The following is a 19,415-nucleotide window of genomic DNA, read 5'->3' as shown; positions in this document are numbered from 1 at the left end:
GTAGTTCTACTGAAGTCAGTGGGAAAGTCCTCTGTAACTATGGCAGAAGAATTAGATGAATGTATATTCATAGGATCAGAGAATGGTATGGATTGAATGGGAGCTCAAAGCCCACCCAGCCCCAACCCCTACTGTAAGCAGGGTTGCCCCCCACCAGCTCAGGCTGCCCAAGGCCCCATCCAGCCTGGCCTTGAGTGCCTCCAGGGATGGGGCACCACAGCTTCTATGGGCAGCCCATTCCAACTTAAGAAATGCTTCCAAGGCAGCCAGTAGTTCTGACATTCTTTTGTCAAGTGCACTTAACTACAAAGAATTTATCTCTATTGTGATTGATAGACAAGTTTTTTTTTGAGGGGGGGGGGGATATTTTTTTCTGTAGAAACATGCATTTGTGTGAGTGTGTATGTGAGAAAAGCACTGACATGCAGTGTGCTGGCAGGTAGGTTTGTCAATGGGAATGTGACTGTCCTTGTCCCCTCTGAGGCCCTCACTCACTGAATCTCAGTCAGACTGTCCATACCTTGGTGCTGCATGGGTCACTGTAATGCATGAGGGAGAGCAGTGCTTGGATGAGTCTGTGTCCACTGATCTTCTACACTGTAGGAGAAAGGGTTATCTGTTGTACTACAGCACATTGTGCTTTTTAATGACTAAAACATACCCTCAGGAGCAAGAAGAATGAAAACACGGCCCTTGCCTTCTTTAATTGTGGAGTAGATAAGAAACAGGCTGTGAAAATGGGAGGAGACATGAGAAAGAATTTAACTGGCCACGGTAGTAAAGTCTAGTAGTAGAGTTCATACAATTCTATTTTTTTTTTTTTTAATGGCTTCAGCCCTTTGTTCTTCCCTGGCAGAGTGATGTTGTTGGAGTCCATTAAGCACTAAGCACACCAGGCTGCCTTCTCCGAGCTGACCAGTCAGGAGGAGTCAGACGGTGTCATAACCCCAGCACATAAAGCTGCACAAAACTTTTGATGACCGTGTCGATTTAATTATTGAGGATTCTGTTTGTCTGAGTCTCTCTGCCTTTCCTACCTGCACCCCGCATTATGGGCTGTTCCTCATTACCTGCTCTACCTATCTTTGCAATCTAGCCGCAAACAGTTTTGGTTGACCACACCACTTCCCTCTTGAAAGTTAATACTGTTTGACTCATTCTGCACTGCTAACACCAAGCCAAAGAAAACAAGCCAAAGAATAACCTGCTTGTATGCAGTTTGGAAACTTCTCAGAGGCCCTGCTTTCAAAATGCTATACAGTAGCTTACTATATCTCTCTGCAGCTGCAAAGAAAACGAGGAAAACAAAAAATGGTTCAAGAACCTAAAATAAAGACGCAGCAGAACCACATGAATTTATGAGCTTTCAGTGAACTGCAGTCTTTTGTAGGCACAGTGGCACATTAGTACAGAGGAGGGACTACTTAGTAACCTACAGATAAAAAGATTCAACCTCACTTCTTTGCAAAAGCAGGTATTCACAGCTGCTGTGTGAAAACACTACCCACTGGCCTTAGGGGAAGGTCTTTAGTTCAAGTGAGTTCCTATCCTTCAGTACTACCGTGTTGGTGCAACTCACTGTTCCATACATTTGGCCTCTCAAAGGCGCACAATGAGAGCAAATGCATCCCCACTTTGCACAGCCTTGGCTTAGAGGGCAGGGCTTCAGCTTCATCCCAGCTAAGTCTGTGCATTTGATTAGGAGCCTCATCCCCTTAATTCAGTGGGTGTGCAACCATCTTCAGAGGGCTGCTCAAATGGTGGCTCAGTCCTTGCAGTCTGAGACTTGTGTTTCTGCAGCTTTTTCCTTGGACAGAGACCTATTTTTGTGCCAGTGTTTTTCTTGGTTGCTGGTGTACTTGTTGGTTGGCTGGTTGTTCCTAATTCTGCACCTCCTCTCTCATCCCTATCTTCAACTATTATGTCTCAGCCCATGTCTAGAGGGTATTCTTAAGGCAGTTTGTACATGTGGGAAGATGCAAACTATAAAGAAACAAAAGAGGATTTTGGCAATGTGCTGCTTGAGAGTCATTAAAGTTTTGTCAAGGAGTCAGGATTCTTGGAGCGTATACATCAACATGGGGGAAAGGAAAAAGAAGGCAAAGGGTGTAATTTTGCAGACTAATTTAACTTCATGAGCAACTTCCCTCAAAACTCTCAACTTTCAGTTCCCTTACTTTTACTTCACTGAGTCTCTTCCAGAGAAGAGCCCGCTGAATAATTGCCCTTTGACAACAAAAATAGAGGACACCTATATGTCATGTTCATTAGACGTTTTGGTGGACACATGTCAAGCAAAATAGCTGTGCAGTTTTGGTATGTTTTTGTTTCTGCTTTTGTTTTAATGTGTGTTAAGATTTAAGCAGAGGTGTGTTTGTGCTTTGCTGTTTGTTAGTACAGCACAGGCTGTACCAGCAGACCTGGAGGGGAGGAAGCATCTTTCCTGTCTTGCAGCAATTTCCAAGGTTGCTTTTTCTGGCTGTTGCAATTCAGGATGAACGTGAGGCTTTTCAGGTGTTTGTCAGGATCAGAAAGGCCTGTAGTTGTGCACTCAGCATGCTTGGCTGGAAGGAGAATGACCAAAAGGTTGTGCCTTTTTTCAGGAAGGGTTCACTCTTCAGCCCACCAACATTCATCTCAAAATGTGGACGCTCCCAGTACAACTGGAGAATTAAATATGGATAGAAATGGAGAGAGAAGGGCTCATAGCTTGTAATTAGGGCTCTCATCTGCAAAACAGGAAACTGAAGTTCATTTTTTATTACAGACCAGGCAAGATGGGCTTGATTCTGACTCTCAGCTAGGGGTACTAATTTTAAAAAGAAGTAGTAAGAAAAACAGCATTGCTAGGAATATTTAACTCCTATTAAGGGAAAAAAAAGGCATAGGAAGAAAGTGCCCCAGCTGCTCAGCAGGAGCTGCAAGTTACTACTGTGTGTTACTTCTCTGTGATGAGTGTGGGGTGAAGAGCCCCATCAGAGAGGCCATCAGCTGCCTCACATTTCCCACAGAGAAGGGTCTGCACTGTTGAAGCTGCTGGAGAGTGAATGTGCCACATGAATCCTTGTTTGCCTTCTTGGCATCACCAGACACTTGCTTAACACACAGCCAAATTGGATTATCGAGTGGAAAAATTAAATACAGAGCAAAGGATGACACCTGAAATGTCTAGCTTGTCTGCAGTTAGTCAGAACAACAAACAGATTTTCCATAAAGGCACGGAAAGTCCAAGGTTTGCCAGGGAGCTGATAGAAGAAACACAGCTGGAAAGATTTCCTGTTGTCAGCCTGTCTGTGTTTGGCATTACATGGTGCTGGCATTACTTGGCATTTGGCTTTTGAAGGACATCTGGATGTTCATTGTGCCAGGAGTGGTGCATGTGCATAATGCCCTGTCTCATTCTCACGTTTCCCAGTACCTCGTGCCTAAGGTCACGTTGGGTCTGATGACCAACACTGCTTCTGCTGGTAATTACAGACACAGCACAAGAATGTTTAGCATAATATCCTGTCTGCCGTGATGTTCCTACTGTCTGGAAATAAGGCTTTCCTTACACGGTACTTAAGAAAAACAGCCAAAAAATATAATTGCTGATGAGTCTACTCCGAGCTCTGTCTACCATTGCCCTTATTTCTCCTTGCTGCAGCACTTTTTTAACAGAGGAGAAGGAAAACATCTTATAGTTTGTCTAGTTCCTCTACTAGTAGCATTTTACACAATATTTATAATGCTGTACAAGAGGTTAGTGCGCTTCAGTGTGCTCCTGCAGCAGCCTCTGCAATCCCCAAATGTGATGTAAGTCCTTTCCAAGTGGTGGAGGCCCTGGAGGAAACCACTCTTCAGTCTGATTTCATTTTCAAGTGTCATTTTCTACAGCCCCATAGGCTGCCATATCAGAACAGTTAGTGAAGTTGTGAAGTTGTAAGCGAGTGCATACCTCTGTACATGATCAGATCATGTCTGATTTAATATACAGTAAATGGTGCTGCATTGGTTGCTGTAAAATTATGTAAATTATTTTATGGAACACTTGAGACATAGAAAAATATTATTCACTCAGACATTATTTCCAGTTTTAGCAATATACATATATATATATGTGTGTATATATAATTTATTTTACAAGCAGAACAGCTGATTTTCAAACTTTTGCTTTACCCAGCTTTGTCATAGTGTGGAAGTACTATGACACATTTTTGTTTACAAGACTATATATTTTTTACACTAAAAAGCGTGTGCTCTCATGCCAGAAAAAAAGTGAAAGAATATAGTTTCTTCTCAGTCTTCACTGCATACGGAATTATTGAATATGTTTTAACTCCATGGTAAAATACATTTCCCTATTTATTAGCTGGGCACAATGAAACATGGCTTATTTTTTACCCAGCTACAGCTGGAGCCAAACCAAAGACGCTCACACTAACAGCCCTGTAAAGTGAAGGTGCCTGGATCAGCGTCCAGTGCAGTTCTAAGGTGGTGAGATGTCATTGGGTCTGACTGGACCTCCCTGCTTCAGCAAAGCCTGAACAGACACTTTTCCTGTGTATTTCCACTTCTGGGTTGCACAGGGAGTGAAAAGCCTCCTATTCCATCCTGAGGAAAGAGATGCACAGTGAGGTGTTCTGCTCCCTCTGGGAACAGGGGACTGTGCTTAAATTCATTGTGGCCGTCTGCTGCTGAGCACCCACTGCGATTTAGGTAGCTGCAGTGGGCAGAGCAGAGCACGGAGGCCTTCACACCTCCCCTGGATGTGTGTGGGATGAGGGCTGCCCAGACACATCGTTCTGGTTGCTTCCACATCCAGCACTCCGAGCTGGTGGCTGCTGTCCAAGCTGAGCACTACGCTGCCTCTTGAAGTCTATAAAACCGAGTGTCCCTCATATAAAGAGGAAAAACACTTTCATGTTGTGTTGATGTAGAAGTATTATAAAAACTAATGTTTTCTCTTGATTAATATTCTGTGTTTAAAAGAAAAGTATCTGACCTGTCTGAGGCAGTATTTTAAAGGGATAAGGAGAAAGAAAAAAGTCAAGAAGCCCCCGATGCTTTAATTTAGCCAAACAGTCTGGATATCCTGTTTATTGTAAGCAAAGGCTCAAACTCTACTTCTCTGAGGGAGAGAGAAGCAAAAATGCCACCAGCTCTTCTCTTCACCCTGCATGGTTTTGGGTGTGCTGTTACTGGGGTGCACAGCAGCTGAGGGAACGGGGGTTGTTCAGTGCAGAGAAGAGGGAGACCTCATCAGTCTCTACAACCACCTGAGAGGAGGTTGTGGTGAGATGGAAGTCAGCCTCTTCTCCCAGGTTACAGCAATAGGATGAGAGGGAATAGCTTCAAGTTGCACCAGAGGAGGTTCATGTTAGGTATTAGGAATTTCTTCTCAGTAAGAGCAGTGCTGCAGTGGCACAGGCTGCCCAGGGAGGTGGTGCAGTCACCGTCACTGGAGGTGTTCAAGAGCCGTGTGGATGTGGCACTGAGGGACGTGGGCAGTGGGCATGGTGGGAGTGATCTCAGAGGTCTTTGCCAACCTTAACGATTCAGTGATTCTATGGCTCTGTGCAGACTAGTGGACTGGGCACAGTGCTGAGCTGAGAGAGGCAGGCATACGCCGCAGGTTCGCTGTCTGACCATGGGCAGGCCACCTTGTTTCCCTGTGATTCAGTTTTCCACTTGTAAAATGGGGATAATAATAGACCTGTGCTTTACAGAGGTGAGCTAAGGACAACTTGACTGCTCCTTAAGCAAGTTATTTAGAGGGTAACTTCAAAGTAAAGCTAATAAACACAAAAACACAAGTCACCCTAGCAAGGCACTGCCTGTGCATTTATAGTGGCTTGGGAAAACTATTTATATTTGTTACATTTTTCTGACACGGCTCTTCACTTTCCTACCACAAAAACAGGTTCTGTGCTGCTACCTATAGCAACTGGCAAAGGAGAAAAGGTTGGATAGCTCTTCTGACCGGGAAAAAAAAATAAACAAAGGTCACTTATGTAGCTACATCTGAGATGACAATTCCCTGATGATATCAGTTGGTAGTTCCCACCACAAAGCCACCACATATAGACCTAAATAAATAGCTGAGCTGTCCCGAGGAAGAGCCTGCAGGTGCTGATTCCTTGACCTCCAATGACACAAGTGGGGTTTTCATGCAAGCCACAAGCTGAGGCACCCTCTGTCAATACCGCAGATAGTTAAAATCTGGGGCTTTAGTTGGTGGATGGGCAATGAAGAGACTTGTAGAGGTATGTTCAGGATACCCCCTGTGGTAACCCCAGGGGGATGCTGCACCTTTGGTTAATTTAATTCAGACACAAATGCAGTGCATCAGAGGGGAAGGCTGATTGCTGCCTGGTTGGCCTGAACGTAGCCTGTAGGACCTGCTTGCCTGTGCATGAGGCTGCTGGGCTTTAGGATAGCTTGGGGCTGTGACAGGAGCTGCAGCAGCCTGGCCAGGAGAGAAGAAAGCAGGGTACGAAGAGGTCAGGCTGCAGACTTAACAGCAGAAAATGGCTGAATTGAATTCAGGATGAGGAGTAAATTACACTGGGGGTATGAATTTGGAAGGATCTAAATCTTGGCTCTGCAAGACCTCAGGTCAGACTGCTGAAGCTTAAGCTAATCCAAATGCATGAGGTATTTTACACATCTTGTATGACTCCATGTGTTCACATTTAAGTCCAGTGTCAGGAGCAGCATCCAGCTCCGTGCTGCTGACAACCAAAGTGCTTGCTCTTGGCCCACCAGAATATCCCATAGAAGTCTTTTTCATCTTTCTCCCCTCCCTCCACCGCCTCCCTTTTTCTTTTTGGAAGCCCTAATGGGTCTCTTAAACAGTGAAACCGCTGCTATATAATATGTCTTTTTATATTTTAATTTTTTTTTCCCCTCTTGGGATAATTTATAGCACAGTGTGGAATCTGAGACAGTTCATGCTGTGCCAAAGGGCCTGGCAACAGGAAGAAACGCCGAGCCACTGAGATTTGGAACCATAATACGAGTTATAAAATTTAATTTTAGAAATGCAGCTACTGGGAACTGTTTTTGAATGTACATTTTCCCCTTAGTGCATAAAATGGTCTTGTGTCTTGATTACGCTTTTAGGTTGGCATGAAAGAGTGCTCTGTAGAGTAAAGGACATACAGAGCTTTTTGTTGCTTATTCACCGATACGCGAAATTGGAAGCTGGGTGTTTATAAATGTTTAAATGTTAAATAGTATGGGAATTTGTGGATTATTTGGAGACGTTTTGTATCAGTCCATTTCACTGCTGATGCTTTGAGCTCAGGGAGGACTTGCCAAAGGAGCACAGGAGGTAGAGAGGCAAAGGAGGTGGAAATGCACAGAGAGCTGCCAAAAGCAACCTTTTATTGCAAGACGATGAAAATCGGGAGCAGACAGGCAGTGAAATATGATATTTGGCAAAAACTGTGGATAACACCACCTTCTTCAATGGAGCAAGTAGAACTGAAGATGTCCATTCATTGACCTCTAGGCTAGACATTTGAGATATATTCACATCAGGACAACATGCTTTCATGTAGAAAAGAAAGGGAAAGAATAAGCAACAAGATTCACAGGGCAGCTGATTTCATGAGACAAATGCAAAGTGCAGATTTGAGACTGGGGGGAAAAGAGGGTTGATGGCATCCATGTGAAGGTCCAAAGCAGAAGGTGCTCTCTCTGGAGCTGAGGATCCTATTCCACTGACTGAATACAGGTGGGGTTTGGGTTTCTCATACTGCTGCTGCAATCAGTATCTTGCTCTCTGTTTCAAAAAGCATCTTTGATAGGACAATTTGTGTTTCATAGACAGTCCTCTTATGGTCTTTCTGCTAACAGCTTGTTTCCTGTGAACTGTAAGAAGAAAAAGGTGATAGGTTAATTCCTAAAAAGGTGCAAATGAGGATAGAAAATTTGTGTTTTCATCGTGCTGAACAGAAAGCAAGTGCTGCAGTGGGTGAGGTATCCTTCGTGTATTCTGTGCACATTGCTACTGAGCAACATTACATTTTGTGGCAGCATTACACTGAGGGTCCCAGAGCAGAGAGCATTGATGGGCAGCAGTTAGAAATGCATTACCTTGCATACTGCTCATTGCTCCTAGTTAAAGCTTATATTGAAACCAGTACTGCCTGTGGCAAGACAGATCTCTGTTCTTCCAGACAAACCTGGATGTACCCCAATGCCATGCTGGAAGCAAGGCCTTTCCAGCTCCTTTCCTGTCCCCTGGCAGCCCCGTGAGGTCATGGCACCAGAGTGCCACGGGGACAGCATTCCAAGGCCTACCCTAGGCCTGGTCCTAGGCCCTGCTCCTCCCTCATGGCTGAGGCCAGTGCCACTGTGCTTCATCCTATTCTGCCATGTTAGGGTCTGCTTTCTTATATTTGGATGTCTGGTGAGACCTCATGTCTTGGAAACTCCTAGTGTTGCTAAGGGAGACATCATGACCTTGCAGCTGCAGTTCTGCCAGCTACTGGTGTTTCTTGCCTATTTCTGTCTAGAAAGCAATTGCTAAAGAGTCCAAAAATGAGATTTATTTGGGTTTGTTATTTTACAGCCCCACAGTACTGAGTACAGTACTTTATGACAGTCTAGGGTTGCATTTCAGATGAGTTACTCTGATGCAGGGTTAGCACAGGGACCAGCACAAGTTTCCTTCTGTTATTCATCCTGTCAGATGTTACTTCTTCTATAAAAACCTCTTCTCCCAGAGTGAGTTGTAGTAAGGAGGCACTGCTGTTTTCAGTGGGCCTGGTTCTTCAGAGTACGCCATGTCATGGGCTGCCCTATGATATGGTTTCAATGCACTGTTTGTTTCTCCTGTCCTTGCAGAGAGGTATTTTCAGTATAACTTCAGATAGCCACTCAGATACTTCACCAGTGGATGAGGGGTTTAGAAAGTAAAATTAAAAGAAAAGTCAACAGACCTCATGTATCAGTGAGATTTTCTGATCTTTTTCCCCCCCCTCCCACAATAGGACATCGTCAGAAACTAGATGAGCAGACAAAGCCCGGGAGCTTGTCCTTTTCAGAGCGCCTGAGTGAACTGGAGCAGTTGCGTCGTACGGCCATGAGGGTCAGCCCACACCACCCAGCCCCCACACCCAACCCACGAGCCTCCTTGAACCACACCACTGCTTTTAACCCTCAGCCTCAGAGTCAGATTCAGGGTAAGTACCCAAAATCCTCCCCTGCTCGCTCAGCACCCACCCAGCCCTGCTGAGAGCTCCTGGGCTCAGAGGCACTTCCTGCCTTGTTCCCATCTCCCTTTTTTGGCTGTCCCAAGACGCATGGACACCTTGCAAGTCTTTGTTTTCTTGCAAAGATGCATTATCACAGGCTTTTTTAATATTTATAGGTGTATTACTTGATGGGTAGTTATCAATTAATTGTGTGCTTGAATGAGACAGATGTGCTGTCAAGGCCTTTATTTGGCCTTTCAAGGGAGGCAGTCACAAAGTAAGCTTTAGGCAAAGGACCTTAGAGCCAAGACCTGAATGTGAGAGGGCTGGTTTGAACTTATTTCCGGGGCTGGTGGTTATCCACTGGGTTGTATTTGATTGAAAGCTTATAAAATGATGACTGAAGCCCAGTTTCCTCTGAGATGGAGGTTCACATATGCCAGTGAAACCAAGCAACCCAGTTGGAAAACTTATCCGCCTCCGCTGGATCTGAATCTGTCACTGCTAAGATCAAATCTGCCACCAAAATCTGTTGCAACATAGTAAGCAAAGGATCAGATCGCTACAGTCAGCTGATAACACAATTTGCAAAATGCATATCAAGGTGCAGGTTACAGTGAGATGCGTCAAAGGAAGGATGGAGCATGGTACTTGTTACAGTGAGAGTTGTTCCCAGTGTAGTTCTCCTCTGCTCTTCTGCCCAGAATGAATCAGTCATAGTTGAGGTTCTCTGCTGGTGCTCTGGGGAGAGAGATTTCTTCAACAGGCTCTTTTTTTGGTATTCGTTTTTAAAGTCAAGGTTTACCTTTGTGCATACATAAAAGGTTATTGCTTATAGAATATAATGCATGCTGCCTCAAGGGAGGTCTTTGTCCCACTGACATCTATTGCAAACCTGCTGTTGACTTCACAGGGAGCAGAAGTGGGCATTTTTGAGAAGTATACATTGTTGTAAAAGGCAGGGAAAACAAACAAACAAACAAACAAACAACAGAGGAGGACCTCAAAGCACCTTCCCTCCCTGGATCTAATCCTTCAACTTGCCATCCCGCAGCTCTCACCTCCTTTGCCATTCTGAGCTGTAGATCAGGCTGTGCTGTGGACTTCTGCATACAACTCAGCTCCTGCAAAAGCTAATGCACATGCTGCTGTGACTTCTCAGCCTGTAGCTCTGTGTGTGGAGGTATCAGTCACAGACTTGCATTCCTTGGCTTCTTCGGAACTCTATATGCTTAGCAGAGTATCAGGTTCATCCATGCTTATCCCCCTTCCCTTGTTTTGCAGGGAGGTCCCTTGTTGGGACAGCTTCTCGCCTTTCTGGGGACTCAGCTGCTCTCTCCAGAAATACATTTAGTATGTTGCTCTACTTTACTCTCCATGAATGTGGTTTTAGTACATGTCACCTGCAGATGTAGCTCTGAAGGCGGCAGCAGTTGAGCTGGTCTGGTAGCGTTTCCATATTGGTGCCCTCCTCCAAAACTTCCTCTGGGTTCCCCCTAGTTTCTGCGTCCAGAATTGTATGTTATGCTAGGACCTCCTTGAGCAACTTGTTGAAGCTGCAGTCTCTGCTGGTGATATAAACTCAAGTCCAAATCCTCTGTGATGCTGGGCTCCTGCTGTGGGCACCTTTTGGCTGTCAGGGCTCATCTTTGCCCTTCTGTAGCAACAGGGCAAAGGGGCTGGATTGTGACTGAGCTGCCCCACCACTGTATATTTGTTAGTGCTGAAAGCAGGGCTGGCTGTCAGGCTGGTCTGTTGGGGGATATCTAGAGAGCTGGGGTGTTTCCATTTGTATTTTTTTATGTTTCAGAACGAGATGCCCAAAATGATATGCTTCCTATCCTTCGAGAGCACGGGGTGCTTTATATGTGGGCAGGAGGCAAAAAAGCCCTTGCACTGCTAGTAGCAATGGAGCAGCATCACATCGTGCTTTAACTCACACCATTATGAATCACAGGTTACTCCTCTCTTCATTCAAGCCCAATTGTATTTTTCAAAAAAGCAAAACTAACTCAAAATAGACATCTCAGAATAGTTTTTGGATTTAAAGGGGCAGGTTGCCATGCCACTAAACCACTGTTTATTTGTTGAGGTTTTCGTCTATAAAAGGATTGAGGTTAATTTTAACTTCCTATTTTACCCAGTCTTGAAACTGAGCATAAAGCTGCTTGTGTCATGGATACAAGTCCAAGCAAGTAAAGAGACCATAAATCGCTATAATCGAGTTTTATGCTTCTTTCATATCACAAGGAGCAAGCGAGTACACCTGTTCATTTAAAACTTCTAACCATAACCAATTCACAGACAAAAGGGGAACAAAAGGAGAGAGAAGGCTTCTACCACATCACACATGTTTTAAGTTGAAAGATTACTTTGTGCAAGTACTGAGCGTATCATGTCAAAGGCTTTGACCCAGCTCACAGCATAAGGAAATGCAGTTAGAGCTCTAACACTTCATCCTTAACTCACCCCTTCCTTTGCTCAGAGGAGGAGAAAATAGAGCTCTGTCATCTGGGTTGGGTTGCTATTTATGAAAGTTTAGGCAAAACCCTTGCAGAACACTGGAATTTACACATGCAATAAATGTAAATCTTTATATGTATTATGGTTGAGTTTCTTCTAATACCTGGTCTGAACCAGACGGTAAATATATAATTTGTAATTTTACAGTGGTTAATGTTAACTAGAGTAGGTAGATCCATAATGCAGGAATTTTAAGAATATGAATTCATATGGTTCCTTTGTAGTATGATTTTTTTTAAGGGCCAATAGAAATGTTTTATATCTGTAAGTCATCAGCCTCGGAAGGTGTTCCTCTAAGGCAATAACACGGAGCTAATAAATAGCCTAAACAAATTAGGAGGTTAGGAATGTCATCCTAAAATGTCTGCAATTAAATTACTTCAACCATTTTCATTTTCACATTATCCCAGTGAATGCTTCCAACTAGTGATTTGTTAATAACCTGCGAGTTGGAAAAATAGATGGAATAAAGCTGTTTTTCCTGTCTGTACGGAAGCTGTATGCTTCTGTTTCTGTTTATGCTTTTATAGCCCTAGAAATATTTGAGCTCTCTTGCTCACTCTTTCTTTTTTTTTAAGTTTTGTAACCTTATATGTTAAGTTTCAGCTGGGACCGTGTTTTTATGAGCAAGACTCAAATCCCTGGAAACGAGAGTCTGTAATAAAACTGCTGACAGATCTTTAACCAAAGCAGCAGAACCTGCACCGATGGCGAAGTAACAGAGATCGTGTTGAGATCAGCTTTTTGAATTAGCAAAAAACTTAACGATGGAGAGATTATTTTGTTACAGGCCAGCCTTTTGTCTTCCTCCAGGTGCACTGCGCTTTGTTGAGGAGACATTTCAAGGTCTTTGCTATCGTAATCTTGCTCTACTAAAAACAGCCTGAGTTTATCTGGGTTCCCATGAACGAGGGAAACGCACTAGTGGAGTCAAGGGCGGTGTTTAAGCGTGGGGAATTAAGGCAGCTTTGTTCTTGCTATGATTGCATCCTGCCCCAGTTCCTAATATTTCCATTTTGAATCAGCTCAGCAAGCTGCAGGTTAGCAGAGTCAGAAGCGTGTAAAAGGCAGCTCTCATCCAAGACAGATACATGGCCTCCCAGGATCCCAGACTCGCCAGCACTTCCCCCTGTGCAGTATGCTAAATGCCTGTATTTTCACATCCAGTGGAGCTGTGTCTGCCTCTCCCTGCCATTCCCTCAGCATATCATCATTGTGTTTCCACTTGATTAACCACCTGACCTCTCCATCCCTAAATATACTCAGGTATCTCAAGCAAGTTCCACCAGAACTTGGCATCCTGCCTATCAGCACCTTCCCTGACCAGCAGGGCTGTGGCAGGAGGCCATCCCTGATGTCATCTCCCAGCAACACAGCCAGGGATGCAGTGCTCCAGTGCTTTTTCCTGGATGCCCAGAGCTCACCTCCCCATCCCCAGAGCAACATTTCTGTACCATAAGCCAGGCTGCTTGGATTTTGTGAGTGGCCAGGGCACATCCCTTCAATGGAGACACTGGGGGTGGGCAAGCAACATGCTGGAAGCACATGAGAACAAAGCAGGAGAGCAATAGGTGAAGGAGAGGTGAAGCCACCCTGGTGCCGAGGACCCATAGGCTTGAGTGCCAAGACACTGGGAGGTCGGAGGAAATTTGGTGAATGAGTGGTGTTTTCACAAAATACTTGCAAAGCAGATCTATTTAGCTGGCTCTATCAAGGGGAGATGTTATAAGGAGAAATACCTTTTCACTGAAGTACAATAGCTTTTGTTGATTCATCTTTACGTCTCGACAGATAATGCTTTAATATTGCCATGAATAACCTCAGCAGCTTTTCTCTTTAAAGGATACAGTATCATTAGTAGCAGACTCACCCTACTATTTATTTGCTGTGTCATAAACCAGCTTCCATGTGAAGGGATGAGCAGAATGGTGCATGAACCATGCATGAACCATGCAAATTAGCTTACTGAAAGCCATTCTCCTCTCATTCAGTTTAATAGAATTCTACTCAGGGAAAAAAAATCACTCCTCTTTCGTGACCCCTACTATCAAATCTGTATAAACCTCCTTCTGAAGGGTGCCCAAGCCTATCCCATAGTTCTGAAGGCACAGGTGCTGTTGTTTTTGTCCAGAGTTACTCATGTTGACCAAATTGGAGCATGTTTTACAGAAGTTTGCTTGAAAGCATAAATTAGAAGGGAACATCATTAATATGACTCTTTGCCATTTGCTGAAGCAGAAAACTAAGTTGTGTAGCACTTCTGGCCAAGCAAGACTTCTCATTTTGCTGTGGAACTAACACCTTCCATACCTATATCTTGGAGAATGTTTGTGAAGTTGTAGCGTGTATAGAATGTATTCTATAGAATGGAAGAAGATGAGTTGTAAATATCTCTGCTAAAGATATAAGCGAGAGGTATGTAGTAAATAACCCTCAGCTTCATTGGGTTCATTGTTTTTTGGCTCCAGCCCTTCACATGGCTTTTCACTTTGCCATTTCATCCTTTGTGGAAATAGGCTCCTTGCATCAAGATGTAGGGCATTCATTTGATTTCAAAAGTTCTTAACACCTGTCAGGTTTTTTCCAAATATTATTAATTTTGACAGGGATAAAATTTTGTTACCTGCTGAGCCTTTGTTTGTGTGCAGGGCTGGTTCTGTGTGACATAAGAGAGATGTTAATAGCCAGAAGTTGCTCAGAAACAAGAGGTCTCAAGGAATTCCCTGTGTTTGGCATTAGAAACTTCAATTCCACCATCACCTGTCTGAAACAGGACCCTGTTTTGCCATTTTCATGTACCATAGGTGGGATGCTTCATTCATAACAAGACAGAAATGTCTAGACAAATCTCATCTGCGGTTTGATCCACAATCGCCCAGAGTCCAAGAAAAATTAAGCACTGGGTGCAAAATGAACTACTAGAATGATACAAGGAGTACAGAGCTTACCCTAAAGAGATCAGAAGTTGGGTTTATTGAGGGCATCAAAACAAAGGCTGTGAGCAAAGATAGTTGCAGTCAGTGAACACAGCAAAAGGGCTCTACACCAGGGATGGGGGAGCCCTGTTTGTGCTGAAGGACCACGCTGTCTTGGGAGCAAGTGGTTATTCTCTACATTGGCCATCAATGAATTTAGGCAGGAAATTGGAAGATGGTTCTGAGGTATTTGTGCAGTGCTGGCTGCCTTCCAGGGAGTGATTAGAGACAAAAAGGTGTAATTTAAGACATATCTTAGATCTTACTGTTATGTAAATGCACAATATAGGATGTGGCTGGACTGCATGACCTCGGAGATGCTTTCGGGGCTTATATTTTGTTCTGTTCAATCAATTCCCTGCACCTGTGGCTTCAACAAGACCAAATGAGGAACAGTTCATTCTCTGGAACAGGCAATGGAAGACTCAGGAATGTTGTCAGTGCTCTGTTCAGTCACCTCTCAGAACTGAGACACAGTCTTTGCCTGTAGATTCCCAGTGTCTTCTTGGCTCCCACCTTCATCACCATGTCTCCAGCAGTCCCAGGACAGACCTCAGCCAGCTCCCCAGCACCAGCACTGCCTGTGGGTAGCCAGGGCTGCAAACCTTGTACCTGTCCCACTGAGAAGACCTCCCCCAGTCCTGTGGCAGGAAGCCATCCTTGAGGGTTTGGATCCCCCAGCCATATATCAGAGCCTTCCCAGCTTGTTAGAGCTGAGGCAGCGCTAGGCGAGGAGGTGAGTTCCTCAGCCCCAAGCAGCATGCACAGCTGCAGGGCACCAGCCTTGCTCTGAGTCCCTGCCTGCCTCTTTGCATGCAGCTCTCAAATAAAAAAAAAAAAAAAATTTAAAAAAATAGGTCTTGAAACCCTTTTTCATCAACTTAACACCCTAATGGAAAGAGTTATGTAATGATGTTTAATCCAGAAGATTTCCAAGTGTCGATATATATCAAAGATACCGATCTTTGTATTCCAATTGCCTGGCACTTCCTGAGGTTATAAAAGCAGCAGATAAGGCAGCAAATATGTTCTCAGTCCCCAAGCAACATCTCCACTTACACGAATTTTCCTTATGTTTTTTCTTTTATATCCTCAACACGGCACATCCTAAAGCACACCTTTTACTGAAGACATGACAGCCTTGGTTTTTAAGCAGAAGGAAGGAGCTTAATAGTGTTCTGTTGCTGTTGTTGTTGAAGGTTTTGCCTAAGGTTTGACAGAGTCATTCTGCATACATTCTGGCAAGCTGTTTGGAACACAAAAACTTTAAAGAGTTATTAGGAAAACTCATCACACCAGAAAGGTGTCTTAGCAAGATTTTAGTTAGGTGGCCGAGCATCTTGGACCCAGAGAAATCAGTGTCAATGACAGAGATACCTTTGGAAATGCACCTAGCTGCCTCACTGAATCTTTTGGGTGGTGATTAAACTTGGCAGCCACAGTTCTATTTTTCATTAGTCAGTCCACTGTCTCTTGCCACATGATAGCTATGTTGAGCTGATGGATGCCACTAGAGAAACTGAGCTTGAGGGCAGGAACAAGTATCCCCATTTCACCTCTTCAGTTTCACAGCAGATCTCTCCGTTTTACTTAGTTTTGCCATTTCTGAATCACTAATCCAAACTCCCCACTCCACTGCAAAAGTGTAGGCACTCTTTAACATGGTACAAGAGCCTTGTAGGTACATTACTGTTACCCCATGTAAGTGCTTTCAGTGGTCACTGTGATGGTCAGAGACAAGAGTGAATTCCTTGGGCTCATTTCTTGCTTCCTTCACTCCCCCATGGCACAGCAGTGCTGGAGACACCTTTCTGAGCTGCTGCCTCTGGGTCCTCTTCTTGGTTGCTCACTTCTGGGGCAGTGGAGAGGCTCAGCATCCTTCAGGATGGCAGCTTCCATCCAGCCTCCCCTGAGCCATGCTCTATTGTACCTCTGTGACATTTCATATCTACTGATGAGCTGTGTCACTGAGCTCTCTTGATTTTCCATGGGAACATCTTATCCCAGCTCACCATTTCTCTTCCTCAGCAACAAAGGCCCACCTGTTGCAGCAATATGCTGAAGCTGTCTAAAGCAAATATCTCTGCTTCCCCACTGCCCTGAACCCTGGAGGGCAGAAAGTGGCTGTGTGCTTGACAGCATTCTAGCATTTGAGGCATATGCTTTTTGGTTTTTGGGATTATTCCTCCACTAGCCATCGAAGGAAATTCTTGGCCTTTGAATAGCCCAATTGTGATGAAGATTAAAAGCACTGATTGCAAAACTCTGGTAAATAAAATCTCTTAGTTCTTTACTGACAAATCCAGTTTCTTTCCATAGCATTCTTCTCTTTAATCCCCTCTTGGCAGAACATGACATGTTTTGATACCAGAGCTCAAATTACCTCCCATGGTAAATAAAACAAACAAGAAAATAAATAAATAAGAACTCCTTACCCTAAAAACAAACACCCACTGAAACCAGCTTATTATTCAGCTGCTGCTGCTGCTGCCTGTGTGCCAGAAGATATTGCTTTGATTTAGTAATTGAATGCATTGTTTTCCGTCAAATACTGTATTGAGCCTTTCCAAACCCAAAATGCTACAGTGTCCACAGGCACCCCCCAGACTTGCAATTTAGAAAACAAAGAAGGTAACAGATGAGAAGACTAACACACACATTGGTCCCTGTGCCCAGACAGATGTGAATCCACCAGACCTTCTCATTTTTCATCTCAGTGACTTCCACTCCACTCAGTATGCTAGATCTCTATGTGGACCTCATTCAGGCTGTGGGGCTGAGCCCTCCAGCTCCAGTAGGATTTCATCCATAAAGCAGGGGCTCCCTCAGAGCATCAAGTGCAGGCATGCCCTTGCCTCTTCCACTGCCATGTCTTTAAGATGGTGTTACGTCAAGCCACTCTTCTCCAGTAATCCCCTGTGTGTCAAGGGTTCACAGGGCTCTTCTCACATGACTGAGTACACAATACACCCTTAGTAAACTTATTCGTGGGTTTTCCCTATATGCATTCAGTATATTATAACCCCTACAAATGGAGATTGTTTGCATGCGGAGAACAGTGTTCTTGGATATGCTTTGTAAAATAGTATTGTGGGGAAGCCACACTGTATAGTCAGTAGAGGATTGCTTCCATCTGACATTTTGTTCTGTATATACATCTCTTCACTTAAAAGCACTGAAAAACATAAGCATGGGAAATTGATCCATTAAAAAATTGTGGGTTTGCTCTGAAGGTCAGCTTGATTTCTAACTGTAAATATCTAGGTCTGTTTCAGAGGTTAATCTATACTGAGCAACATAATCAGTTCAATATTGGTGATTCTGAGAGCTTGCAGGTCTTGGGGTTCAACTCCAAGCACTTTCAAGGAGCCTGGATTCCTGAAAAAGGGTAGCTTTGAATGTCTTTGATTAGGTATCTAAAAATGGAACTAGATCACTAGGCATGCTTTATAATATATACCATTGTGGTTTACTTCCTTTTTATTTTAAAGTAAGTACAATTATCAGAGCTTTTAGGAATGACTTGACCAGCTTAGGTTCCCTCATTTCTTGATGATCAAGTTCAGGTGATGAATGAAAAATACCAAAGCCAAAATCCATCTTATTGAAAAAAATGTGTATATTCACTGCTTTATTCATTTATAAGTTCCTGGTATTCAAAGAAGTTGCTGTAAATTGGTATGTCCTTTGAACTGTAGAAGAGACAACATTTTGTCAGCAGTGATGCTTTTTATTAGTATAATGATGATTTATAACTAGCTGAACAAGTATGGCATTTATCATGATTTCAGTTCTCATCGCATAAGCTTACTGAAGTGCATTTAATTTGAAATCTCTGAAGTCCAAATGATGATCCTCATTCAGCAGTAAAGCACAAGAACAGCTGCTCAAAAGAGCAGCCTCTTTGACATCCTTGAGACCTACGTGTACACGAGCAATTTTACACGCAAAACCTCTTGCAGATTCAGACCCTGTATTAATGACTTTATTGGGAAAGTATCAACCAGAAAACTGTATTACTCTACTGTACACTGTAAAAGTGAACACTTGTATTAACTTGAAAAAGAACCACATAAAAGGGACTTTTCAGGTGAGTGCAAATGAGGATTAGCCAGCTAGCATTCACCTAGATACAAATGGAGTGCTAGCAGATTGCCTCCTCTGCAAACATTGTATTGAAAACCCCTCTTCCAGCTTGAAAGCACCTACCATGGCTATTGAGCCAAGCTCTTGTGATGGTGGCACTCCCCAACCACCACCCCTGCAAGCCCTCCCATTGCCTAGCCAGAGGACGAGATTACAGATGGATGTGGCAGGGAACCAGCCTGGGACCTGCAGCTGTGTCAGGGCCAGGAGCCAGCCCAAGTCCCAGGTAGTCTGTCAGCAGACTTCAGTTGGCAAGAGACTGTGTTGGGAAATGCAAGAACTGAGTGATCTGCTCACAGGACAGAGAAGCTGGTGATGCCTGAGATGAGTGCTTGCAGCCATCCCAAATGGGCAGAGCAAAGGCTTGGGCACAGCAAGAGGGCTGGGCCTGTGCTGGGTCACCCCTGGGTGACTGAGGCTGGGGTGGCACGTGGGATCACTCCTGCATGTGGCTGAGCCATCAGCTGCACCTGCACTGCCCGCCCATGCCCTCATCGGGTGAGTAACACTGCCAGACACAGCACAGGGACTGCTGGGATGAAACGGGTGAAAGAAGGAAAGGCAGAGAGCACAAAAACAGGTTTTC

General features: G+C 44.1%; 1 protein-coding gene across 2 annotated transcripts in view; it reads left to right on the top strand.

Moving 5' to 3' along the window:
* Positions 1-19,415, top strand: part of RUNX1 (RUNX family transcription factor 1) — a 149,215-nt gene that overhangs the window by 105,339 nt on the left and 24,461 nt on the right. The window contains exon 6 of one of the 2 annotated variants that reach the window (XM_015882112.2): positions 8,982-9,173. The exons of the other annotated variant lie outside the window; for it this stretch is intronic. Within the exon in view, the coding sequence (XP_015737598.1) occupies positions 8,982-9,173 (192 nt within the window). The remainder of the gene's footprint in view (positions 1-8,981; positions 9,174-19,415) is intronic. 2 annotated transcript variants of the gene reach the window in all.

The sequence above is a fragment of the Coturnix japonica genome, chromosome 1 (assembly GCF_001577835.2).
Source record: "Coturnix japonica isolate 7356 chromosome 1, Coturnix japonica 2.1, whole genome shotgun sequence".
Classification (NCBI taxonomy): Eukaryota; Metazoa; Chordata; class Aves; order Galliformes; family Phasianidae; genus Coturnix; species Coturnix japonica.
This window is presented reverse-complemented; position numbering and strand designations above follow the sequence as displayed.